Below are 20,436 nucleotides of genomic sequence, written 5' to 3'. Positions count from 1 at the left end.
ATATATATGTATATATATATCAAATTATATTATTCGATGGGCAAAAAGAACTCTGGAAATTAAAAAAGCTTATAAATTGGTTTAAATGTATGCTTTTTTAAAAAAATTGAGTATTAACTATGAAACAAACATATTACTTTTATATATTAAGTGATGCTACAACTCAGTCTTTTTCTCTGATGTGGAAAAAAAAAATGGCATGGAGGTTATGCAAGGTACTTTTGGAATGAGAGAACTGACTTTTTTATCTTACCTTGGCCACATGGAGGCTTTGGGATCATAGGCAAATTATTAACTTCCTCAGTTGTAGACAATGTAAGAGCACTATATGTCATAGTTGAGAGTCAGCTCTGGAGCCAACCTCAGTTCTGCCTCTTTGTAGCTGTGTAACTGTGGGCATAAAACCTTTCTATTTCCTTATCTGTGTGATGAGGGATATAATGACATTCTTCTCATGAGGTTACCTATGCAAGTTATTGAGAACCAGGCCTGGCACATAATAAGAGCTCAATAAATGTTAACTATCATTATTATCACTTCATAGTCCATAACCTAATAAAGTGTCAGGCATTTAATAAGCACTCAATAAAACATTAATTGAGTTAGTGAACAGAGGGTTGTTCTAAGGAGTAAAAGGAAAAAGTATTTAATGTGCTTAATGAAGTATCTTTTATTAGTAAATGTTCAATAACTGGTGGCAATAAGATCCTTGATTCAAATCATTTTGTGAAATGAAATTATGCATTTATTAATGGGTTATAAATGTATAACCATTTCTGAGAAAATACATGTATAAATTTCATGTAATTTATAATTTACTAACTGTGTTCCAGAAGTTAAGTGATATTTTGCTTTTAGCTATGATGCAAAATATCTAATTCTAAAAGTCCGTAAATGAAAGTGGAGGTCGTAGAACAGTAACATAAAACATATTCATTGTAGAGCTCCTATGAGATTACCTTTCACTTTAATCTGACTTTCATTTCCAGTTCTAGCATGAATTCTATTACTATCTCCCATGATTCATGGGTGTGGGCAGCACACAAAAGTCTTTCCAACTTCCTATCTCCTCAGCTTACTAATTAACATGTGAGGTTAATCAAGCAGAGTTATAAAACCTTTTTAAAATTGCTGGTGTTGATCTCACATAGAAAATATTAGTGCATTGGAAAAATAACTTCACAAGAAAAAAAGACTCTTGTTTGACGTTTTAACAATGGAGAGAAAAATCTGAAAATATTGCTTAAAAAATATTTTTCAAATATTAACATTCCCATTGCTACAATGGGCTACTTGTGAGTGAATAAGTAAATATGCTCATTAGGAGTGAGAATTCAAGTAAAATACAAATAAATGAAGGAATAATAAAGAATTGTTAAAGCACTGTGTTTTTTAGTTATTCCTCTAATTTTCCTCTGATTTATTTCTAAGCACAAAGCACAGTGAAGACTAATTTCTCAATGACAAAAAGAAAGACAGGACCATATTCTTTTTCTGCAGAACATGTGTGTGTCCAGAGAACATGCTTCTAAAAGAGAGAGCAATAAAGCATTCACTATGCTCTAGGAAGGTTAAACACAGAAAGTGTAAATGACAGCCTAAGAAGAGGCACATGCAAATAAAGAAGATGGAAGCAAAGCTGCCCTTGCTGCAGGATGGGTCTGCAGGCAAACCAACCCCACCTAGATTCAGAGGAAACTTAAAAGGTCAGCAGACCCCAGCTGGCATGGCTCAGTGGTTGAGCATTGACCTACGAACCAGGAGGTTAGTTACAGTTTGATTCCTGGTCAGGGAACATGCCCGGGGTTGCGGGCTCGATCCCCGGTTGGGGGCATGCAGGAGGCAGACAATCAATGGTTCTCTCTCATCATTGATGTTTCTATCTCTCTCTCCCTGTCCCTTTCTCTCTGAAATCAATAAAAAAATTAAAAAGTAAAAAAAAATAAATAAATAAGATGAGCATAGTGTGAAAACCCCTCTTGTAAAGTTACAAAACAAAGAGTATTTTTAAATTACAGGATAATTATTATCCAGCATCTGAACATCAGGGGAAATTAGGGGGGGGCAGGTGAGAATTGTGACTGTGGCAAGGATGTGTGTATGTGTGTGCTCATGTGTGTGGATGGGGATCTACTATTTAAGGCATTTTAATTTTATAGACCAGTAAAATTTCCAAACAGCATTTTGAAGACATAAACACAATTACAACTTTTTATTCTGCCAAAATTTTTCTAGATTCATATCTTAGTTGATACTTTCACTCAGTAAAAGCTCTTTTGTCTATGAACATTCTATCAGTCTAGATATATATAAAAATATGGTACAGAAAATATATAATTGCTTGGGGTGCTATTATTTTTTATCAATATACCAAATATTTTGTGCCAACTATATTACTGCCTAAAATTACCAATATACTTATTGGTTAAAATACCTATTTTACACTTACATAAAATTGAATGTGAGCTTGAACTGGAGTTTTAGAAACTTGCTTTTGATGCTCAGTTTCATTCAAAAGGGCAAAGCAGCAGAAAATGATTAGTATTTAAAACTTTTCTTTTGGTACTGAAGAAAAGTCACAACATATATCTTCTATGTAGTGCTTTTATGTAGTGTTGGGGTTATTGAAACTTTAGTGAGCATTCAAATGCAATAAACAAATAGTAAATTATATTTTAATAGCTAATATGGTACTGAATAGTTTTTTGTTTATTATTGAAGTAGCCTTCACATATGTTTTACACTGTTATTTCCACATTTGTATCTTATGAATAAATTACATAATTGCCCACACTTATTTAAGATCTAGAGACATTTAACATTTTTTTAACTTATGGGTGATTACTGACAGTTTTGTAAAGTTATTTTATATCAGAGAAAGATCATATGTAGATTTGAAGAGGTATATATTTTAATTCACATTTCTTATTTTTACAGCCTTTGTCTTGATGATTTAGCCGTGACATAAAACTTTTGGCATGTTTTTCTTTAGCAGTTAAAGGACATTTAAATGTCAACATCTGCCTAATCTTTAAAACTAGAGCAGTAAACTAAAAAGATTTTAATCATTATAAAATTTTGAACTTTTGCTAGAAAACTGGGATTTTGTGACAGAAGTGAAAATTAAACTTACTTATAAATGAAGTCTCTCCCAAGTAACCTCTACGTTTAATAACAACATCTAGAAATTTGGAGTCCTCATTGATCAGGTAATATTCCTTTTCAAAGGAGATCCATGCCCAATTCAGGTGAAAATGCTGCTTGGTTAACTTGTTTCCACCTAAAAAACAAAAATTTAAAGCACCAAATTTGTGAATGAATGACCTTAAAAATTCCACAGACTACTTTAATAATGCAACATGATGAACCTCTAGCCCAGGGGTGGGCAAACTTTTTGACTGGAGGGCCACAATGGGTTCTTAAACTGGACTGAGGGCGGGAACAAAAGCATGGATGGAGTGTTTGTGTGAACTAATATAAATTCAAAGTAAACATCATTACAGAAAAGGGTATGGTTTTTTTTTTTTTTTTTTAGTTTTATTCATTTCAACGGGCTGATCTGGCCCGCAGGCCGTAGTTTGCCCAGGGCTGCTCTAGCCTGACTCATCAGGAAACAAAGAGAGAGGGCCCAAATAAACAAAATCAGAAACTAAAGAGGTGAGGTAACATCTAACCCCACAGAAATACAAAGGATCATAAAAAATACTAAGAACAACTTTATTCCAATAAACTAGACATGCTGGATGAAGTGGACATATTCCTAGAAAAATACAACCTTCCAAAACTCAATCAGAAGAATCATAAAACATGAATAGGCCGATAACTACTGATGAAATTGAAGCAGTAAAACAACAACGACAAAAAACTCCTAACAAACAAAAGCCATGGTCCAGACGGATTCACAGGGGAGTTTTACCAAATATTCAAAGAAGAACTAACACCTATTTTCCTCAAGCTATTACAAAAAATTTAAGAGGAAGGAACACTTCCAAACTATGTCTATGAGGCCAGTATTACCCTAATTCCAAAACCAAATAAATACATGACAAAGAAAGAGCACATAGATGCTAAAATCCTCAACAAAATTTTAGCAAATCAAATCCAGCAATACATTAAAAAGATCATACATTATGACCACATGGGATTTATTCTGGGAATTCAAGGATGGTACAATATTCTCAAATCAATAAATGTGATATAGCACATAAAAGGATTGCAAGACAAAAATCACATGATCATATCAATTGATACAGAAGAAGCATTCAACAAAATCCAACACCCTTTTTTGCTAAAAACTCTTAACAACGTGGGAATGGAGGGATCATACCTCAACATACTACAGGCCATATATGACAAACCTACAGCCAACATCAGACTCAATGGGCAAAAACTAAAACCATTTCCCCTAAGAACAGGAACAAGACAGGGTTGCCCTCTTTCACAACTCTTGTCCAACATATCTTTGGAACTCCTGGCCATAGCAATCAGACAAGAAGAAATAAAAGGCATCCAAATTGGAAAGGAGAAAGTAAAACTCTCATTATTCACAGATGACATGATATTGTACATAGAAAACCCTAAAGACTCCATCAAAAAAACTACTAGATTTAATAAATGAATTCAGAAATGTAGCAGACTACCAAATTACCACCCAAAAATCCATAGCACTTTTATACACCAACTAGTGGCCTGGTGCACGAATTCATGCACATTGAAAGGGAATTAATTAGAAGAAATACTTTAATATTGTTATTCGCCCTTTCTCTATCATAGAAGTGTCAGAGATTAAAGAAAATTAGTAAAATGTATATGAAAATAATATATAACTTTATTAATAAATAAACAATAACAACATGATATAACAACAAAGACATGATATAACAACAAAGACATGATATAAAAACAACAAAAACATGATATAAAAACATGATATAAAAACAACATTGATACAAACAATGACTGCTAAATTGATTAAACTTATTCTAGTATCTCCCTGTATACCACATTAAGAGTAAAAACACTTTCAGAGTGCTTGTGATGAAATATTTACAACTTTAATGTCACACACTCTTCGAACTCTAGAGAAAGCAACATATAACTGACCATGTCCAAAAACGGGTTCAGGTAGGAATATCCCTACTGTGTCTAGAGTTTGTCCTTGTGATTTATTAATTATCATTGCAAATGCTGGCATCATGGGAAACTGTCTTCAAATTAATTTAAATGGGAGACCAGTGTCAGACGGGGACAAATCAATTCTTGGAATCAGAACAACCTCTCCTTCCACAGATCTTGTTAATACTTCAGCTTTGATTATGTTAGGTTGCAATCTATATATATAAAACCTTAATATGCAAATAGACAAAATGGCAGAACAACTGAACAACCAGTCACTATGACGTATGCTGTCCATCAGGGGGTGCGCATGGAACATGGTGGGTGTCAGCCACTGTGGGATGGTGGAGCAAGTCAGCGGGGGTGCCAGACCAAGGCGGGGCACTGGTTGCTGTCATTGAGGCGAGCCTCTGGTGGTTACTGAAAATTCTTTGCTCCTGCGTACCATGGTCCCACCTTGCACTGGCACCTGCTGCCAGTGACAGCCCCGCTCGCACCCACTGCCAGTGCTGGAGCTGCCCCTTGCACTTGCTACTGGTGCCCAGCACCAGCCCCAATCACTTGGCGCCATCAGCAGGTGCAAGCGGCTGCAGGACCTAATCACCCCTCAGAGCTTTTCCACCTCCCCCAGCTCCTGAGGATGACCAGGGCTGGCAGCCACTGCTCTCACCCACAGCCGGTGCCAGAGCCACTGCTCGCACCTGCTGCTGGTTCCCAGCACTGGTCCCGATTGCTTGGTGCCATCAGCGGGTACAAGCAGTGGTTGCCAGCCCCGATCACCTCTGAGGGCTTCTCCACCTCCCCCTGCTCCTGAGGGGCAATCGGGGCAGCAGCTGCCACTCGCACCCACTGATGGCACCGGCCCCAATCACTCTTCAGCATCAGCACATATGGGAGTGGTGGCGGTGGGAGCAAGGCTGCCGGCAGACAGGGGACCGGGTACTGTGGCGGGAGGGGCTGGGAAGAGCCGTGAAGGATGGGCTGAGACCCACCTCTGTGCCCACCTCAGCCTCGTGGCCCACAGTTCCTCTCAAGGTACATGAATTCGTGCACTGGACCCCTAATCTTTTGATAATAAATCTAGTACCATTACAAAGACCCCATTTACTATTAAGATTTCTCAGTAGCATGATGATTGCACCTACTTTCAATTTTAATTTATGACATGGCATTCCCAAAGGAGTAATACTATTAAGAAATTCGATGGGAAAATTTTCCTTTTTGGCATCATCTGTTGGAATGATTTCTCAAATAGGTGTGAAAATCTCCATCAAGTATATGCAAAATTTCTTCATTTACTTTATGAACGTGCTCATTTTTTTGGACAAAGAATTGCACATTTAAATATATTTTTAATATTATCTATAGATATACTTTTTCCAAAGGTAGCTTCAATAATAGATCCATTACAAATCATTTCACAGGGGATTTCAATAATATCCATTCCTAAATGAAAACTGCTATCAAGTTTGCCATCTCCAAGTTTTACTAACCATTCACTATAAGCAAAATCCTCTGATCTCATATTTGTTTTAAGAGACAATTTTCTGAAACATCCCCCAAACACTACAGTACTTTAAACTCATTTGTACTATGGCTGATCACATAGCATGTGGCACAACACTGAGACATTGTCAAAAATCCCCTCTGAGAAGAAGAACTTTCCCACCAAATGCAACATTCAAATTCCTAATTTCTCTTAGTAATCTACCTATGGAATTTATAGTATGACTGGATATCATGGTGCATTCATCAATAATGAGAAGTTGGGCCTTTTTAATCGTTTTATCAACTTCACTCTATATTGAGTCTAGAAATTAAAAAGTTTCATTTAATGGAATTGGCGATTTATATTGGGAATGAAAGGTTCTTCCACCGAGAAATAAATTTACAGCAATTCCTGTAGAAGCTGTGGGTAAAACAGTACCACCATGACCTCTAATATAATGTATTAAAACTTTGTAAAGATATGTTTTCCACTACAGTCGGACCATCCGAGAAAAAAACATTTGGGGTGTACAGTTTGATCTTTGATGGCATAAGGCTGCCAACTGTTCATCATTCAGAGAATTTATCAAAACCTCTGCCCTGTTGTTGTAGGATTCATCACATGTAGTTGTATTCATTAATGAAGGATAGTCTAGAAGTTTGAAATGCGAACATTTAATTCCATGCAATGTGAATACTTCTTGAATTTAGTTAAGAGCATGCATTTTACAGTTCACACAGAGGCACCTTCTCTTCAGTGTAATTTCCAACAAAAATCTTCAATAAAATGAGATTTATTCTCATGCCATAATTTGTCTGCATCAGAAGGACATCCAAACATGCATATATATGCATAAAGTTGCCATAGTTGTTTGGGCATATTAAGAATGATTGCATTGTCAGTCGTATTTTTCCATATAGTACCGTCAAATTAATAATCCTCTATGTTTAGCAGCTTCATGAAATGTACCATAAATTACACCTCCTACAGTTCGCAGATCAGCAAAACTTATCGCACCTTTTACATGCAGAAGCAAAAGTCTAAGGTAATATCGTTCTGGTTCTCTAAAGCTCACAGTGAACAGTCTACCTAATACTTTATTCCTGTCCTTTTGGCATTTTCTCCATGAGGAATTATTAAACACATAATGTTGTGGAATCTCCCAATAATAATTATGCGCATCGGAATCTTCTCTATTCAATAAGAACCAAGCCATCAAAGTAGAGTTATGCCTTTTAGCACTATCTATAACTTCAGCAAAATCATCGGTATGAAAGTACAAATTCTGATCATTTGGCAAATAAATAGCTAATCTTGTGATTGCATGAGATTGGTCATGCATTCGCATTGCAAAAAGTCTCCAAACAGACTCAGGAGCACTCACATACCTGGAGTCAATGAAGTCTTGTACTTCATCATGATTGATATTATTTCAGAAATTTGAATATGTGCACAATTGTGCCCTTTATAGATGTATTTAAATAAATATTTGACACTTAATCGATGCACAGACTTCAACGTTTATATGACAGTTATATTTAAGGCACAAATACGGTTATAAGGGGCAATCCAAGTGTTATCAACAACTTTATTCCCTATAGACATTGTGCTACTAGATTTTCATTTGTATTTGGGATATCCATCAATATTTCCAATGGTCGCATTTTGAAATTCTTTCGGCTATCCCTTTGAACATTTTCCATGTTCCATACATGGACTATTTGGATTTTGTATTCCACATGGTCCATTTACCATATTTGATTTTACAATTTGAAAAAGTCAAGGACACTCATCTTCATCTGGAATTTCTGCCTTAACTATACAAAGTCATCTTCCATTTGTAATTTGGATTCACTATCTAATATCAATAATATGTGAGTATGAGGCAGTCCACGTTTCTGAAATTCAATGATATGAATTTTAGCTGTAACTTTGCCAAATAAATCAAATTTACATATATCATTTAAAAGAGCATTCAACTTAATATTAAAAACCCTGGCTACCAAGTCAGGTCTGTTTTCAACTTTTTGCCAGCATTGTAAATTATTTGTAATATCTGCCCATTTTGGGTTGCACATCAGGGTTATGACTAAATTGGGCTTGCCATACTTTGTTACAATTGCCATAGCATCCTGATATCACTGCGGCATATTTCTGGGACTACCCTCAAAACACGATGAAAGTATTATCATTTTACCAATTAGCACATTGTCATTTTCAGATCTAGATGTGAGATAATCCATCAAACCACTCTATTTTTCAACTCTCAACTTAGATTGGTTTGCTTTAATGAAATTTATCCAATTGGCTTCCATTTTTTAATATGAATCTACAACATATTGTTGAGTTAATTTTCCTGCATTTAAAATAGGATTGAACGTGTCCTGGACAGAGAGATGAAATCCATAATACTGCATTTATGTGACTTGTGTTCTTACATTTCATCTAGTATTATTGTCGATTGCACTGCTGTCTCTGAGTCTTAATGCAATATCCATTCCCCAGCCTTTTTCACCACGTGGAAAAAGAATAGGATACATCATTGCATCTAATGTAGGAAATAGGATACTGATTTGTTTCATTTTACTGGCATTCAGGTTATTGGGATCTGGTTAACAATGAATGAGCAAGTCCCTTTCAAAAGAAGGTTCTCCATCTTCATTTCTGAATATGATGGCAACTTTGGTTACACGAGGATAATTATATCTACCTGCATCCCTATTAAGATCATATTTAATCGCCATTTTTACTTCTGTGGGAGCAATACCTTTTGCTGCTGCTTCAGATTGGGCTTCCTTTTCTACCTCATGTAGCATCTTGTATGATTTTGTTAATTCGTTTATTTCATGCATGAGGTTGTTGATGCTGATCATGAGTCTTTCTGAGCAACCTTGGTTTTCTGGCATTGCTAATCTTTTACTCATCACTTCAGCCATATCTAAAATATAGAGTTGAGCACACTTCCAGGAAACACCATCCAAAGAATGTAAAGTTCCAGTATGGTAATAAACTTGTCCATGTATTCTAAAACAGTATGGCCCATATCCTGATGGTGATGCAATATTTGCACCCATTGAAGCAAAAGCAAAAGAACTATTTATTGAACAAATATTTTCCATGAAATTTTTACTGTCAGAATCTTTGTTTATCATTAATTTTTAAAAATATGCCAGGTATTCTGGAAAATGTATATCATTTGGACAATCTTTATCTTTGCTACAACATCGAGTAAATTTTCCATCAGATGGTTTTTCATCAGAGAAATTTAGTGGTAGGCAAAATTGACATCTAACAGTCATTCCACCACAACTATGTTCGATAATTGCATCCTCATTTACTCCATTTTCACTGTAAAGGCAGTTACTACCAGTATTGGTAGTGCTTGTTGATGACTGTTCTTTAGACATTTTGTCAATGACGCTGGCTTCTTTCAGCTTCAGAGGTACATTGTGCCAATAGTTGGTCTTCAGATACATTCTGTCAACGACAATGCTTTCTTAAACTTCAGAGGTACATTGTGCCAATCATTGGTCTTCAGACAATTTCTGTTGATAATGCCACTTTCTTTTGGCTGCAGAGGTACATTGTGCCAATCGTTGGTCTTTAGATACATTCTGTCACTGACACTGGCTTCTTTTGCCAGTACAGGTACTTTGTGCCAATAGTTGGTCTTTAGACATATTGCCTCCTCCCTCCTGTCAGGGTCGGGGGTGTGGGTATCAGGCTCCTGCCTCCCTGCTGTCAGGGTGTGGGTTGCAGGTGAATGGGGTTCTGGACTGTCAGGGCGCAAATAGCAAGCTGACCAGTGGCCAATTCCACGAGGAATGGGGCTCCCGCCTCCCTGCTGTCAGGGTCTGGGATGCAGGTGAACTGGATTATGGGCTGTCAGGGCATGGACAGCAAGCTGACCAATGGCCTATTCCATGAGGAATGGGGTTCCCGCCTCCTTGCTGTCAGGGTCCAGGGTGTGGGTGAATGGGATTCTGGGCTGTCAGGGCGCTGACAGCAAGGTCTGGGTCAGTGCTCGTCATAGCTACCAGCTGGTCGTCTGATTGTTGGTCATTCTGGTCACTCCACTGTTTCGGTCACTAGGCTTTTATTATATAGGATATTACACTCTCAGAAAGAGAAACTAAAAACAATACCATTTACCGTTGTAATAAAAAAATTAATATATTTAGGAATAAACTTAACCAAGAAGGTAAAAGACCTGTACTCTGAAACTAAAGGACACTGAAGAAAGAGATAGAGGAAGATTTAAACAAGTATAAGAATATACCATATTTATGGATTGGTAGAATCAACATCATTAAAATGTCCATACTGCCCTAGCCGGTTTGGCTCAGTGGATAGAATGTCAACCTGTGGACTGAAGGGTCCTGGGTTTGATTCCGGTCAAGGGCATGTACCTTGGTTGCAGGCACATCCCCAGTGGGAGGTGTGCGGGAGGCAGCTGGTCGATGTTTCTCTCTTGTCGATGTTTCTGGCTCTCTATCCCTCTCCCTTCCTCTGTGTGAAAAATCAGTAAAATATATTTTAAATGTTCATACTATCCAAAGCAAACTATAGATTCAATGCAATCCCTACTAAAATGCCAAGGGAATATTTCACAGATCTACAACAAACACTCCAGAAATTTATATGGAACAAAATGACCCCGAATAGCTGCAGCAATCTTGAGGAAGAAGAACAAAGTTGGAGGAATTACAATACCAGATATCAAGTTATACTTCGAAGCCACTGTGCTCAAAACAGTCTGATACTGGCACAAGAACAGGCATATAGATCAATGGAACAGAAAAGAGAACTTGGAAATTGACCAAAGCCATTATTCTCAATTAATATTTGACAAAGGAGGCAAGAGCATACATTGGAGTAGAGCTAGTCTCTTCAATAAATGGTGTTGGGAAAATTAAACAGGTATATGCAAAAAAAAAAAAAAAAAAGAAACAAGACCACCAACTTACACCATACACAAGAATAAACTCAAAATGAATATAAGACTTAAATGTAAGACATGAAACCATAAAAGTTCTAGAAGAAACCGTAGGCACCAAACTCTCAGACATATCTTTTTCTTTTTTTTTTTTTTTTAAATATATTTTATTGATTTTTTACAGAGAGGAAGGGAGAGAGATAGAGAGTTAGAAAGATCGATGAGAGAGAAACATCGATCAGCTGCCTCCTGCACATCTCCTACTGGGGATATGCCCGCAACCAAGGCACATGCCCCTGACCGGAATCGAACCTGGGACCTTTCAGTCCGCAGGCCGACGCTCCATCCACTGAGCCAAACCGGTTTCGGCTCTCAGACATATCTTGTAGCAATGTGTTTACTGGTACATCACCCAGGACAATGGAAATTAAGGAGAAAATAAACAAATAGGACTACATTAAAATAAAAAAAGCTTCTGTATTGCAAAAGAAACCATCAACAAACAATAAGATAGCCCACTACATGTGAGGACATATTTGCCAATGATATATCTAATGAGGGGTTAATCTCCAAAACATATAGGGAACTCATACAACTTAACAAAAGTAAGACAAACAATCCAATTAAAAAATGGGCAAAGGATCTAAATCGGCACTTCTCCAAAGCAGACATAAAGAAGGCCAAGAGGCATATGAAAAAATGCTGAAAGTCACTAATCAGTCGAGAGATGCAAATCAAAATGACAAAGAGATATAACCTCACCCCTGTCAGAATGACTATCATGAACTAATCAACAAATGACAAATGTTGTCCAGGATGCGGGGAAAAGGGAAACTTAATATACTGCTCATGGAGCCACTGTGGAAAACATTATGGAGTTTCTTCAAAAAGTTAAAAATGGAACTGCCATTTGACCCAGTGATCCCACTTCTAGGAATATATCCTAAGAACCCCAAAACACTAATCAGAAAGAATATATGCATATTCATAGCAGTGCAATTTATAATAGCTAAGATTTGGAAACAGCCTAATTGCCCATCAGCAGATGAGTGGATAAAAAAATTATGGTACATTTACACAATGGAATACTATGTGGCACTAAAAAAGAAATAACTCTTACCATTTGCAACAGCATGGATGGACCTGGAGAGTATTATGCTGAGCAAAATAAGCCAGTCAGAGTAAGGTAAGTATCACATGATCTCACTCATATGTGGAATCTAATGAACCAAATAAAATGATGATCAAAAATAGACCCAGAGACATAGAAGCATGAACAGACTGTTGAACATCAGAGGGAAGGGGGGGAGGTGGGGGGAAGAGATCAACCAATGAACTTGTAGGTATATATGTATAACCCGTGGACACAGATAATGGGGTGAGAAGGACCTGGAGGGTTGGGAGATGGGAGCAGGCTGGAAGAGGTTAATGAGGGCTGGGGGTGGGAGAAGGAGGACCTATGTAATATTTTCAATAAAGATTTTTTTTAAAAAAAGAATCACTATAGTTACTTTGTTTGATACACAACTCTAGAATATGATACAGCTTATGGAGATACAGCTTATGTTCAATAATTGTTATACAGATATACAATAGCTGACATAATCTATCTAATAATAGGGTAATATGCAAATTGGTCAGGAGGCTGTCACATAATGACCATCAGCAGGCTGTGTGCACAGCAGGGGAAGGTGTACAGAGACTTGCAGCATCAGGGACAGGGGCAGGGGAGGCGGGCTCGGCGAAGGGTGGCCTGTACTCCCCACATAGCGGCAGCAGCTGTGAGCGCTTCTGGTGGTCACCGCTGCTTGCCCAGAAGGACCACAGGTTTTTTCTGCCAAGTGGCAGCAGAGCCCCTCTTCCGGGAAACCTCCGCACTGGCAGCAAAGGTTGGTGAGCAAGGGACAGCCCAGCAGCGAAGGCAGGTGAGTGAGGGACAGCTTAGCAGCAAAGGCAGGTGAGTGAGGGACAGCTTAGCAGCAAAGGCAGGTGAGAGAGGGAAAGCCCAGCAGCGAAGGCGGGTGAGCGATGTAAAGCCCAGCAGCGAAGGCAGGTGAGGGCGAGAGAAAGCCCAGGAGCAAAGGCAGGTGAGGGAAAGTCTGAGCTCCATGCCTAAGAGCTCCCGGCCTGGCCACATCCCACCTTGGCCTCCAGCACCGCGGGTCAGGGGTTCGGAGTAAGACAGATCCTTCTTGTGGCTCCTCAAACTCCCAGGCTGCCTCCATTGCCCCTCAACGCTCCTTGGGTCAGGTTTGGGAATTGGTGGAGGCCTCCAGGTGTCCGGGCAACCAATGTAGGGTTGGTGGCCTCCAGGTGTCCAGACCCAGTGACCCAGGGCTGGAGGGAGACTTGTACCCTACCCTGCAGCCAGGAGAACCCTGGAAGATGCAGTCTGCCCATCACTGGATGACCGTGCCCGATTGGTTAAGCACGGGGAAGCTTGTGGCCAATGGCTGCTGCTGCTTTCCCAGGGTCTGCCCGGGGCTCTGGCAAGCCACCGATGGCCACTGCCACTGCTGCTGCGAGGGCCTGAGGCTCAGGCAATGAGGACTGGGTGAGGCTCAGGCAAGCCACAGTGGCTGCGGTGGCCAAGGCTCAGGCAGCCTTGCGGCTGGCAGTGGCAGCAGCAGAGGTGTGATGGGGGCATTGCTTTCTCCTGATCGCAGGGTCGCCTCCTGCAGAGGGAGGCCAGAGGCAGCAGCAGCAGGGGGTGATGGGGGTGGTGCCTTCCCCTGATGGGTTGGTTGCCTCCCGCAGAGGGAGGCCAGACTGTGGCTTAGGCCCGCAGGGAGCGGGCCTAAGCCATCAGTACAACATCCCCTGAGGACTCCCAGACTGTGAGAAGGGGCAGGCTGGGCTGAGCCCTACTCCCCCGCCCCCAGTGCATGAATTTCATGCACCAGGCCTCTAGTTCTTCATAAAATTCCTTGATCTTTAGGAGAAGAAATTGTCAAGGGGGAAGGAAGCAATTTAGTTTATTAAATAAACCAAGTACCCAAGTTGCAGGATGACTTATGTCTCACAAGATGCCGTTGGAGAGCAAGTTTTTCTATAGAGAAGGCTGCAAGGCTTATTTGTGATGTTAAAAACACACAGAACTTCACAAATTAACTTTTTCTGGTTGACTGAGCAATTGGGTGAAAGGCTTTAATTATAACCACTTAAGAAAAAAACAAATATCCCAGTCTCTGCCTCCCTTCTCCATTATATTCCACTCCATTTCTTACAACAAACAGCTCTTTTCATCAATTCCATTCTACTGTGAAGATAAAGCTTTCTCCTCTAATCTTTCTACCAAAATGGAGCTGGCTGCCTATCAAGAGAAAATAAACCTTGTTTGTGATCTTTCCAACAAGAAAGCTGCTCTGCTAGGTGAATGAAAGGAGAAACAGTTATCAACTGATCACTTTGCACATACCCTTCTATTTCCTTTGATCTGCACCGATTATTTAAGAGAAAGGTGAGGTTTATAAATGAAGACAGTAATTTTTTTTTTAAGTCTCTCTAAAAGGGTGGAACAAAGACCAAATAATAAACACAGCTACAAGCCCAATTTTAATTCGTTTCTTCTCTTGAGTTCACAATAAGAGAGCTACACTAGAGAAGAAGAAATAAAGACAGGGAAACATCAAGACTAATAAATTGATGATAAAATAAATCTGAACAAAGGGAAACAAAGTGAAGGCATGAAGAAGGGAAAAAGTGTTCATCTTCGCTAGAAATTTTGAAAATAAAAACTGCATTGACTTTGAGTTATCACTTGACCTGTACTAAAGATTAAAGAGAATACCCAGTACAGTTAAGATTCTATAGAAAAACTGGCTTTCTTGTTTTGTGTATTTCTATATCTCCAATCAGAGTAAATTGGAATTCTTTATCTACACGCACGTATGTCTGCTTCTAACTGCCTAAGCACACCAAGATAGGCACTGGTTGAATTTATCTTTCTAGTCTCCAAGTGCCATGTAGTTCCTGGGACAAAAAAAACACTACTTATTTTTTGACAGAAGAAATATATAGAAGAAGTATGATTATTTGTAGTAAAGTGGCTACTTTGTAACTCTTGCTTGTTTTATTCCTTTTTCATAAAAATTTCTGCTTACACAAACAAAGCACGTACTAGTGTTTTATTTGACTTGTGCCTAATAACTTCTGACCTATTCAGTAACTCTCATGATCAACAAATAAAGTTTATTTTATATTCTTGTGAATTTTATTCCTATTTCCTTTCCCCTATATCAGAGTAAGAGATTGCTAACCATATAGTTTCTCTACTTCTCTAAATTTTGACACTTTGTAGCTAATTATAAAATTTGATTCTAACCCTTTCCTGAAATAATACAGAAATTATATCACCTTTCTTCTAGATATTACATGTTTTAAGAATATTGAGTCCTGAGGCCTTCTTCCCTTGACACTAAGTGAAACAGCAAGACCCAATGCAAAGCAAAACTCAGCACCATCTAGCTCCTTTATGCTGATTAATTTTTCTCTACAGTGCTTCCCATGACCTCATATACTATATATGTTTATTTGTTTGTTCACTCTGTCTACCCTTATTGTAACACATGATCCAGGAGTGCAGACATACTGGTAGAAAAATGCCTATTAAGTGAATTAGAAAGCTGAATGTGTTGGTTGAAAAATATTAAGTAGTGCTTCATTTTTCTGGTGCAATAAAAGTCTTATAGATTAATGTAACATAACTCTTTAAATATTGAGTCTTTTTTAAAATATAATTTTAAATGACCCTTTTATAAAATGTATTACATACTTCTTTTCTTGAAGATTGTATAAATATTTCAAGTTATTACCTATAAATGCAAGGTAGTAGAGGTTATTGATGACTAAAGATCTATTTAACCCTTCTGTTAGGCAGGATGGATAGATGCTAGGGCAGGAGGATGGGAAGGGGGGAAAAAAGGAGAGTTTATCTCAGCCACCTAACAAAGAAGTCAGCAGTTTTTGGAACTTCCAAGATAAAAATCACCATATATTCTCATAAATTCTGGGAAAAGCCAAACAATGTAAAAGGGGGACCTTGAATTGTAGTCTACCTGGCAGAAGAACCTTGAAACCTATAGGGGAAAAAGTATAAAACTCTTAAACCCCCACCAGGTGAGGTGCTCAGACTAGCAGAATTGCCTGCTTGTACTGTATGACAAGAACATCCCTTAATGCATTCACTTGCTTTGCTTCACTCATCTGAATTCTTTCTCATGAATATGACAAGCGCCAAAGAGGGGAGAGCCCCCTCTGACTTGGGAGGCTCTCCAATAACATCTTTCTGGATTGCTGAATCACAATCACCTGCTATCACTTTAATGGTGACACAGAAGCACAGCAAGTTTTGTTCCCAGCCAGTTAACCCTTTATACATGTGTGCTAGTTTTCCTCAGGGAAAAGGGGGGAGCAATGGGATAAGGAATTTGGCAATTGGAATAAGGTTATTTCTGCTGACCGACATGAATGAGAAAGATGAGTACCTAGGCTTGCCTAGGTCCAAAGAGAAGAGACAATTCCTCCCACTGGTTGGAGTCTTGAATGCCCTTGTGAGTAAGGGCATTGTAAGACCTTAAGGGGCCTCATAGGGACTTCCATTTCACTTGGAATTAACTAACTGGCTCCTCTGGGTATGCACATATAAGGGTTGGTCACCTAGTGCTCCAAGCCTCCTGGTTGTTTTAGATGGCTGGGAGAGAAGCAGAGTGATATGAGAGTGTGGGATGACCAAAGGGTAATGCTACTCAGAAACAGCATACAGAGACCCACTGCATCTAATCACTAGCTCATCTGTTCACAGACATGACTGCTAAAATAATAACTTTAAGCTACTATTCAGCCATTAAACTGCCAAACCTCTCTGCCTCATCAGGCTTTTTGGCCTCTCTATCTGCATTTATACTCTTTTTGTAGGGCTTGCAGGGGAGGAACTTGCTAGGTATGCAGGGCTTTGCAATATAGGTCTAATTGGGGGCCCCACAAGTTTGCGAGATATTACCCTAGGTAGGGGGAGGAGGTCACTTCCCTTGCTTGTTTACATGAACATTGTAAGGAAATACACTGGCCAGAAGCTATTAGCCAACAACTATTATTGTGTAAGCAGAGGCACAGGCAAGACACCCTGGTCGAACAAATTGAAGCTGAGATCTTAAGGTTATTGCCAAACTTATCAGGGCTCTTTACTCCACCCCATTAATTAGGACACTGGTTTCATGCCAATTATGGAATAAATGGGATAAGGGACCTTCTTCATGTACATACTCTGGGCTCTAATACCTAACTTTGAGAACCAAAGACAATTTGTTAAATATCTTGAGAAGTCTGACAGGTGCAGCAAGGAATGTTGGCTTTGTCCTACTGAACTTTACCCAAAGTTGGGGGATATCATTAAATTTCCTGCTTGGATATGGACAAAGGGAGGGTTACTCACTCTATTCAGGCATCTGTTATGCATGGCTCTGCAGGACCCACGAGACTGGGGAGTCTGGAGAAATGGCAAATATTCAGACACTCCAGTAGGCAAATATATTTAATGACAATTTTTTTTTAAGGAAATAACAATATTGCAAGGACCAAGAAGGGTCCTGTCTTTACAATGGCTTGTGGGACTAGAAATGCTACAATTCTTGTTCTAGCAGCGTCTTTGGCAGGAAAAATGGAAATGGATCATTAACTGGTGACACTGTCACCTAAAGAGGATAGGAGTGCGCTCGGAAGGTATAAGGCCTCCCTCCATGGTATAGGGAGGAAGGGGTTGGAGGCAAAGGAGATTTTAAATTAAATCGGAATAGAGACATTACGAGGGGATCAGGTGACTGGCATGGAGTTGAGTCCCTTGTGTGAGTGGGATAAAATCCATTCCCAGGGCATCTAGCTAGTGCTTCAGTCACTGGTAAGGCCACCCGCAGGGATATGGGATAAACACACCCTTGGATAACTGTAGCCAGGAAATTGGGTTACACAGTGAGACTAGTGAATTCTGGAAGCCCATGCCTGAGAAGGGATGCCTTCTGCAATCAGTGGAAACAACACAGGAGAAGGAATGGGGATGACCTATGATCTCTGTTCTCTTTCAGGTGGAAAACCAAAATTCAATTATCACAAGGTTCACCTCTGGGATGCATCCTAAAGAACTGAGAAAAATTTGACCCTCAGACTTTAAAAAGAAAAAGATTGTTTTTCTTTTGTAGTACATCTTGGCACCAATACAAATGTGGGGACAGGGAAGTCTGACCTGCAAACAGATTATAACAATATTTTTTTGCATAAAGAAGGCAAATGAAATGAAATACCTTATATTCAAATGTTTATAACCCTTTACCAAGATAGAGATTTAAGAAAAACTTAGAGAATGTGTGTTGCCGCAATGTCAGATGAATTAGAGGATACCTTCCTCACAGCCCTGGCAAGATGCAGGCCTCCAAACAGGCCTTTCCCCCAAAAGCAGCTGCCTCTGTTTAATCCTTCTGCTGCAGAACTGCAGGCACCTGTTTAAAGTCCTGCGTCTACCAGGAGCAGAACTCATTATCACCCAAACTCTAACATGTTACATCTGAGGGAAGTCGCAAATGGAGAACCTGGTGAAGGAGTTATTTGGGTTCATGTTCCGTTTTGTATGTCTGACCTTGCCTTTTGCAAAAATAAACTTGGTCATTTTTCTGAAGACCCTAGTAAATTCACTTACAACTTAACTTGAAATAATTTACAATTTGTTTTGGAACTGCAAGAGCTTTTGTTGATGAATTAGTTGATCATCAAGCTCAACATCACATATACCTACCAGGGGCAGACACAATCCCAGATTAGAACCCTAATTGAATCTATCAAACTGGGATAAATAGGAAAGGACCCACTGAACCCATATGGTTACTTGTCTTACAGGAGGAATGAAAAAATGTATTATTAAGCCTGTTATGACAAAATGAAAAGGATTACTCAAAGAAAGAATGAAAACTTCACCCTTTTTCAAGGGCAATTAACATAAGCTTTACAAAAATGTAGAAACATCGACCTAAGTCTGTTGAGGGCTGAGCACTTCTGGGGATGCATTTTATCCAGCAGGCAGCCCAAGACATCAGGAGAAAGCTACCAGGCCCCCACTGAGCAACTGGTAGAAATTCTTTCAGTGTTTTTAACAACTGAGATAGGGCAGAGGAAGAGCAAAAAGCCACCCCAATGGAAATAAAGGCTCACTTATTAGCTGAGTGACCTCAGGTTACCCAGGCCCTGGACTACAACAGACATTAGAGGGGCAATGTTATTCCTGTGGACAAGTAGAACACTGGAAAAGGGAGTGCCCTGGGAAGGGCCTCCTCAAAAAACATGCACCCTCTGCTGCAAATTCGGCCACTGGAAGAAGGACTGTTCCTGGAGCTAGAGGGTCACTGGACCCAAACCTACCCACATGATGGCCTTCAAATGAAGGGGCTCTATGCCCTAGTAGGCACCCACTAAGAACATCATCATTGAAGGAACGGAGCCAAGTATAACCCTTGATGTAACAGGTAAATCTTACATTTTTATTACACACTAGAGGCTCAATGCACAAATTCATGCAAGGGGCTCGGCCCTCATAGCCCTGGCTGCCTTGGCCCTCGCAGCCCCAGCTTCATCTGGAAGTTCGTCCGGACAGTCGTTTTGCTGTTCAGCTGACTGGTCTAATTAGCATATTCTGCTTTTATTATTATATATAGGGGCTGCTTGCTCTGATCTGACCCACTCACCAAAGTCTCTTTCTTCCAAAACCTGTTTGATCACTGGGATGAATGGGCATCCACAGTGCTACCATGCCACTCTACCCCTAGGCTGCAGCCTCAGGAATCTCACTTTAATCATGCCCCATTCTCTTATTTGGGAGCGACATCTTGTCTAGTCCAGGAACTACCATAACCCC

General features: G+C 39.4%; 1 protein-coding gene across 1 annotated transcript in view; it reads right to left on the bottom strand.

Moving 5' to 3' along the window:
* The window catches only part of FREM2 (FRAS1 related extracellular matrix 2), a 328,691-nt gene that overhangs the window by 199,596 nt on the left and 108,659 nt on the right, over positions 1–20,436 (bottom strand). Inside the window, exon 3 of the mRNA XM_036299332.1 lies at positions 3,134–3,280. Coding sequence (XP_036155225.1) covers positions 3,134–3,280 — 147 coding nt within the window. The remainder of the gene's footprint in view (positions 1–3,133; positions 3,281–20,436) is intronic.

This window comes from Myotis myotis, unplaced genomic scaffold (assembly GCF_014108235.1).
Source record: "Myotis myotis isolate mMyoMyo1 unplaced genomic scaffold, mMyoMyo1.p scaffold_m19_p_3, whole genome shotgun sequence".
Classification (NCBI taxonomy): Eukaryota; Metazoa; Chordata; class Mammalia; order Chiroptera; family Vespertilionidae; genus Myotis; species Myotis myotis.
This window is presented reverse-complemented; position numbering and strand designations above follow the sequence as displayed.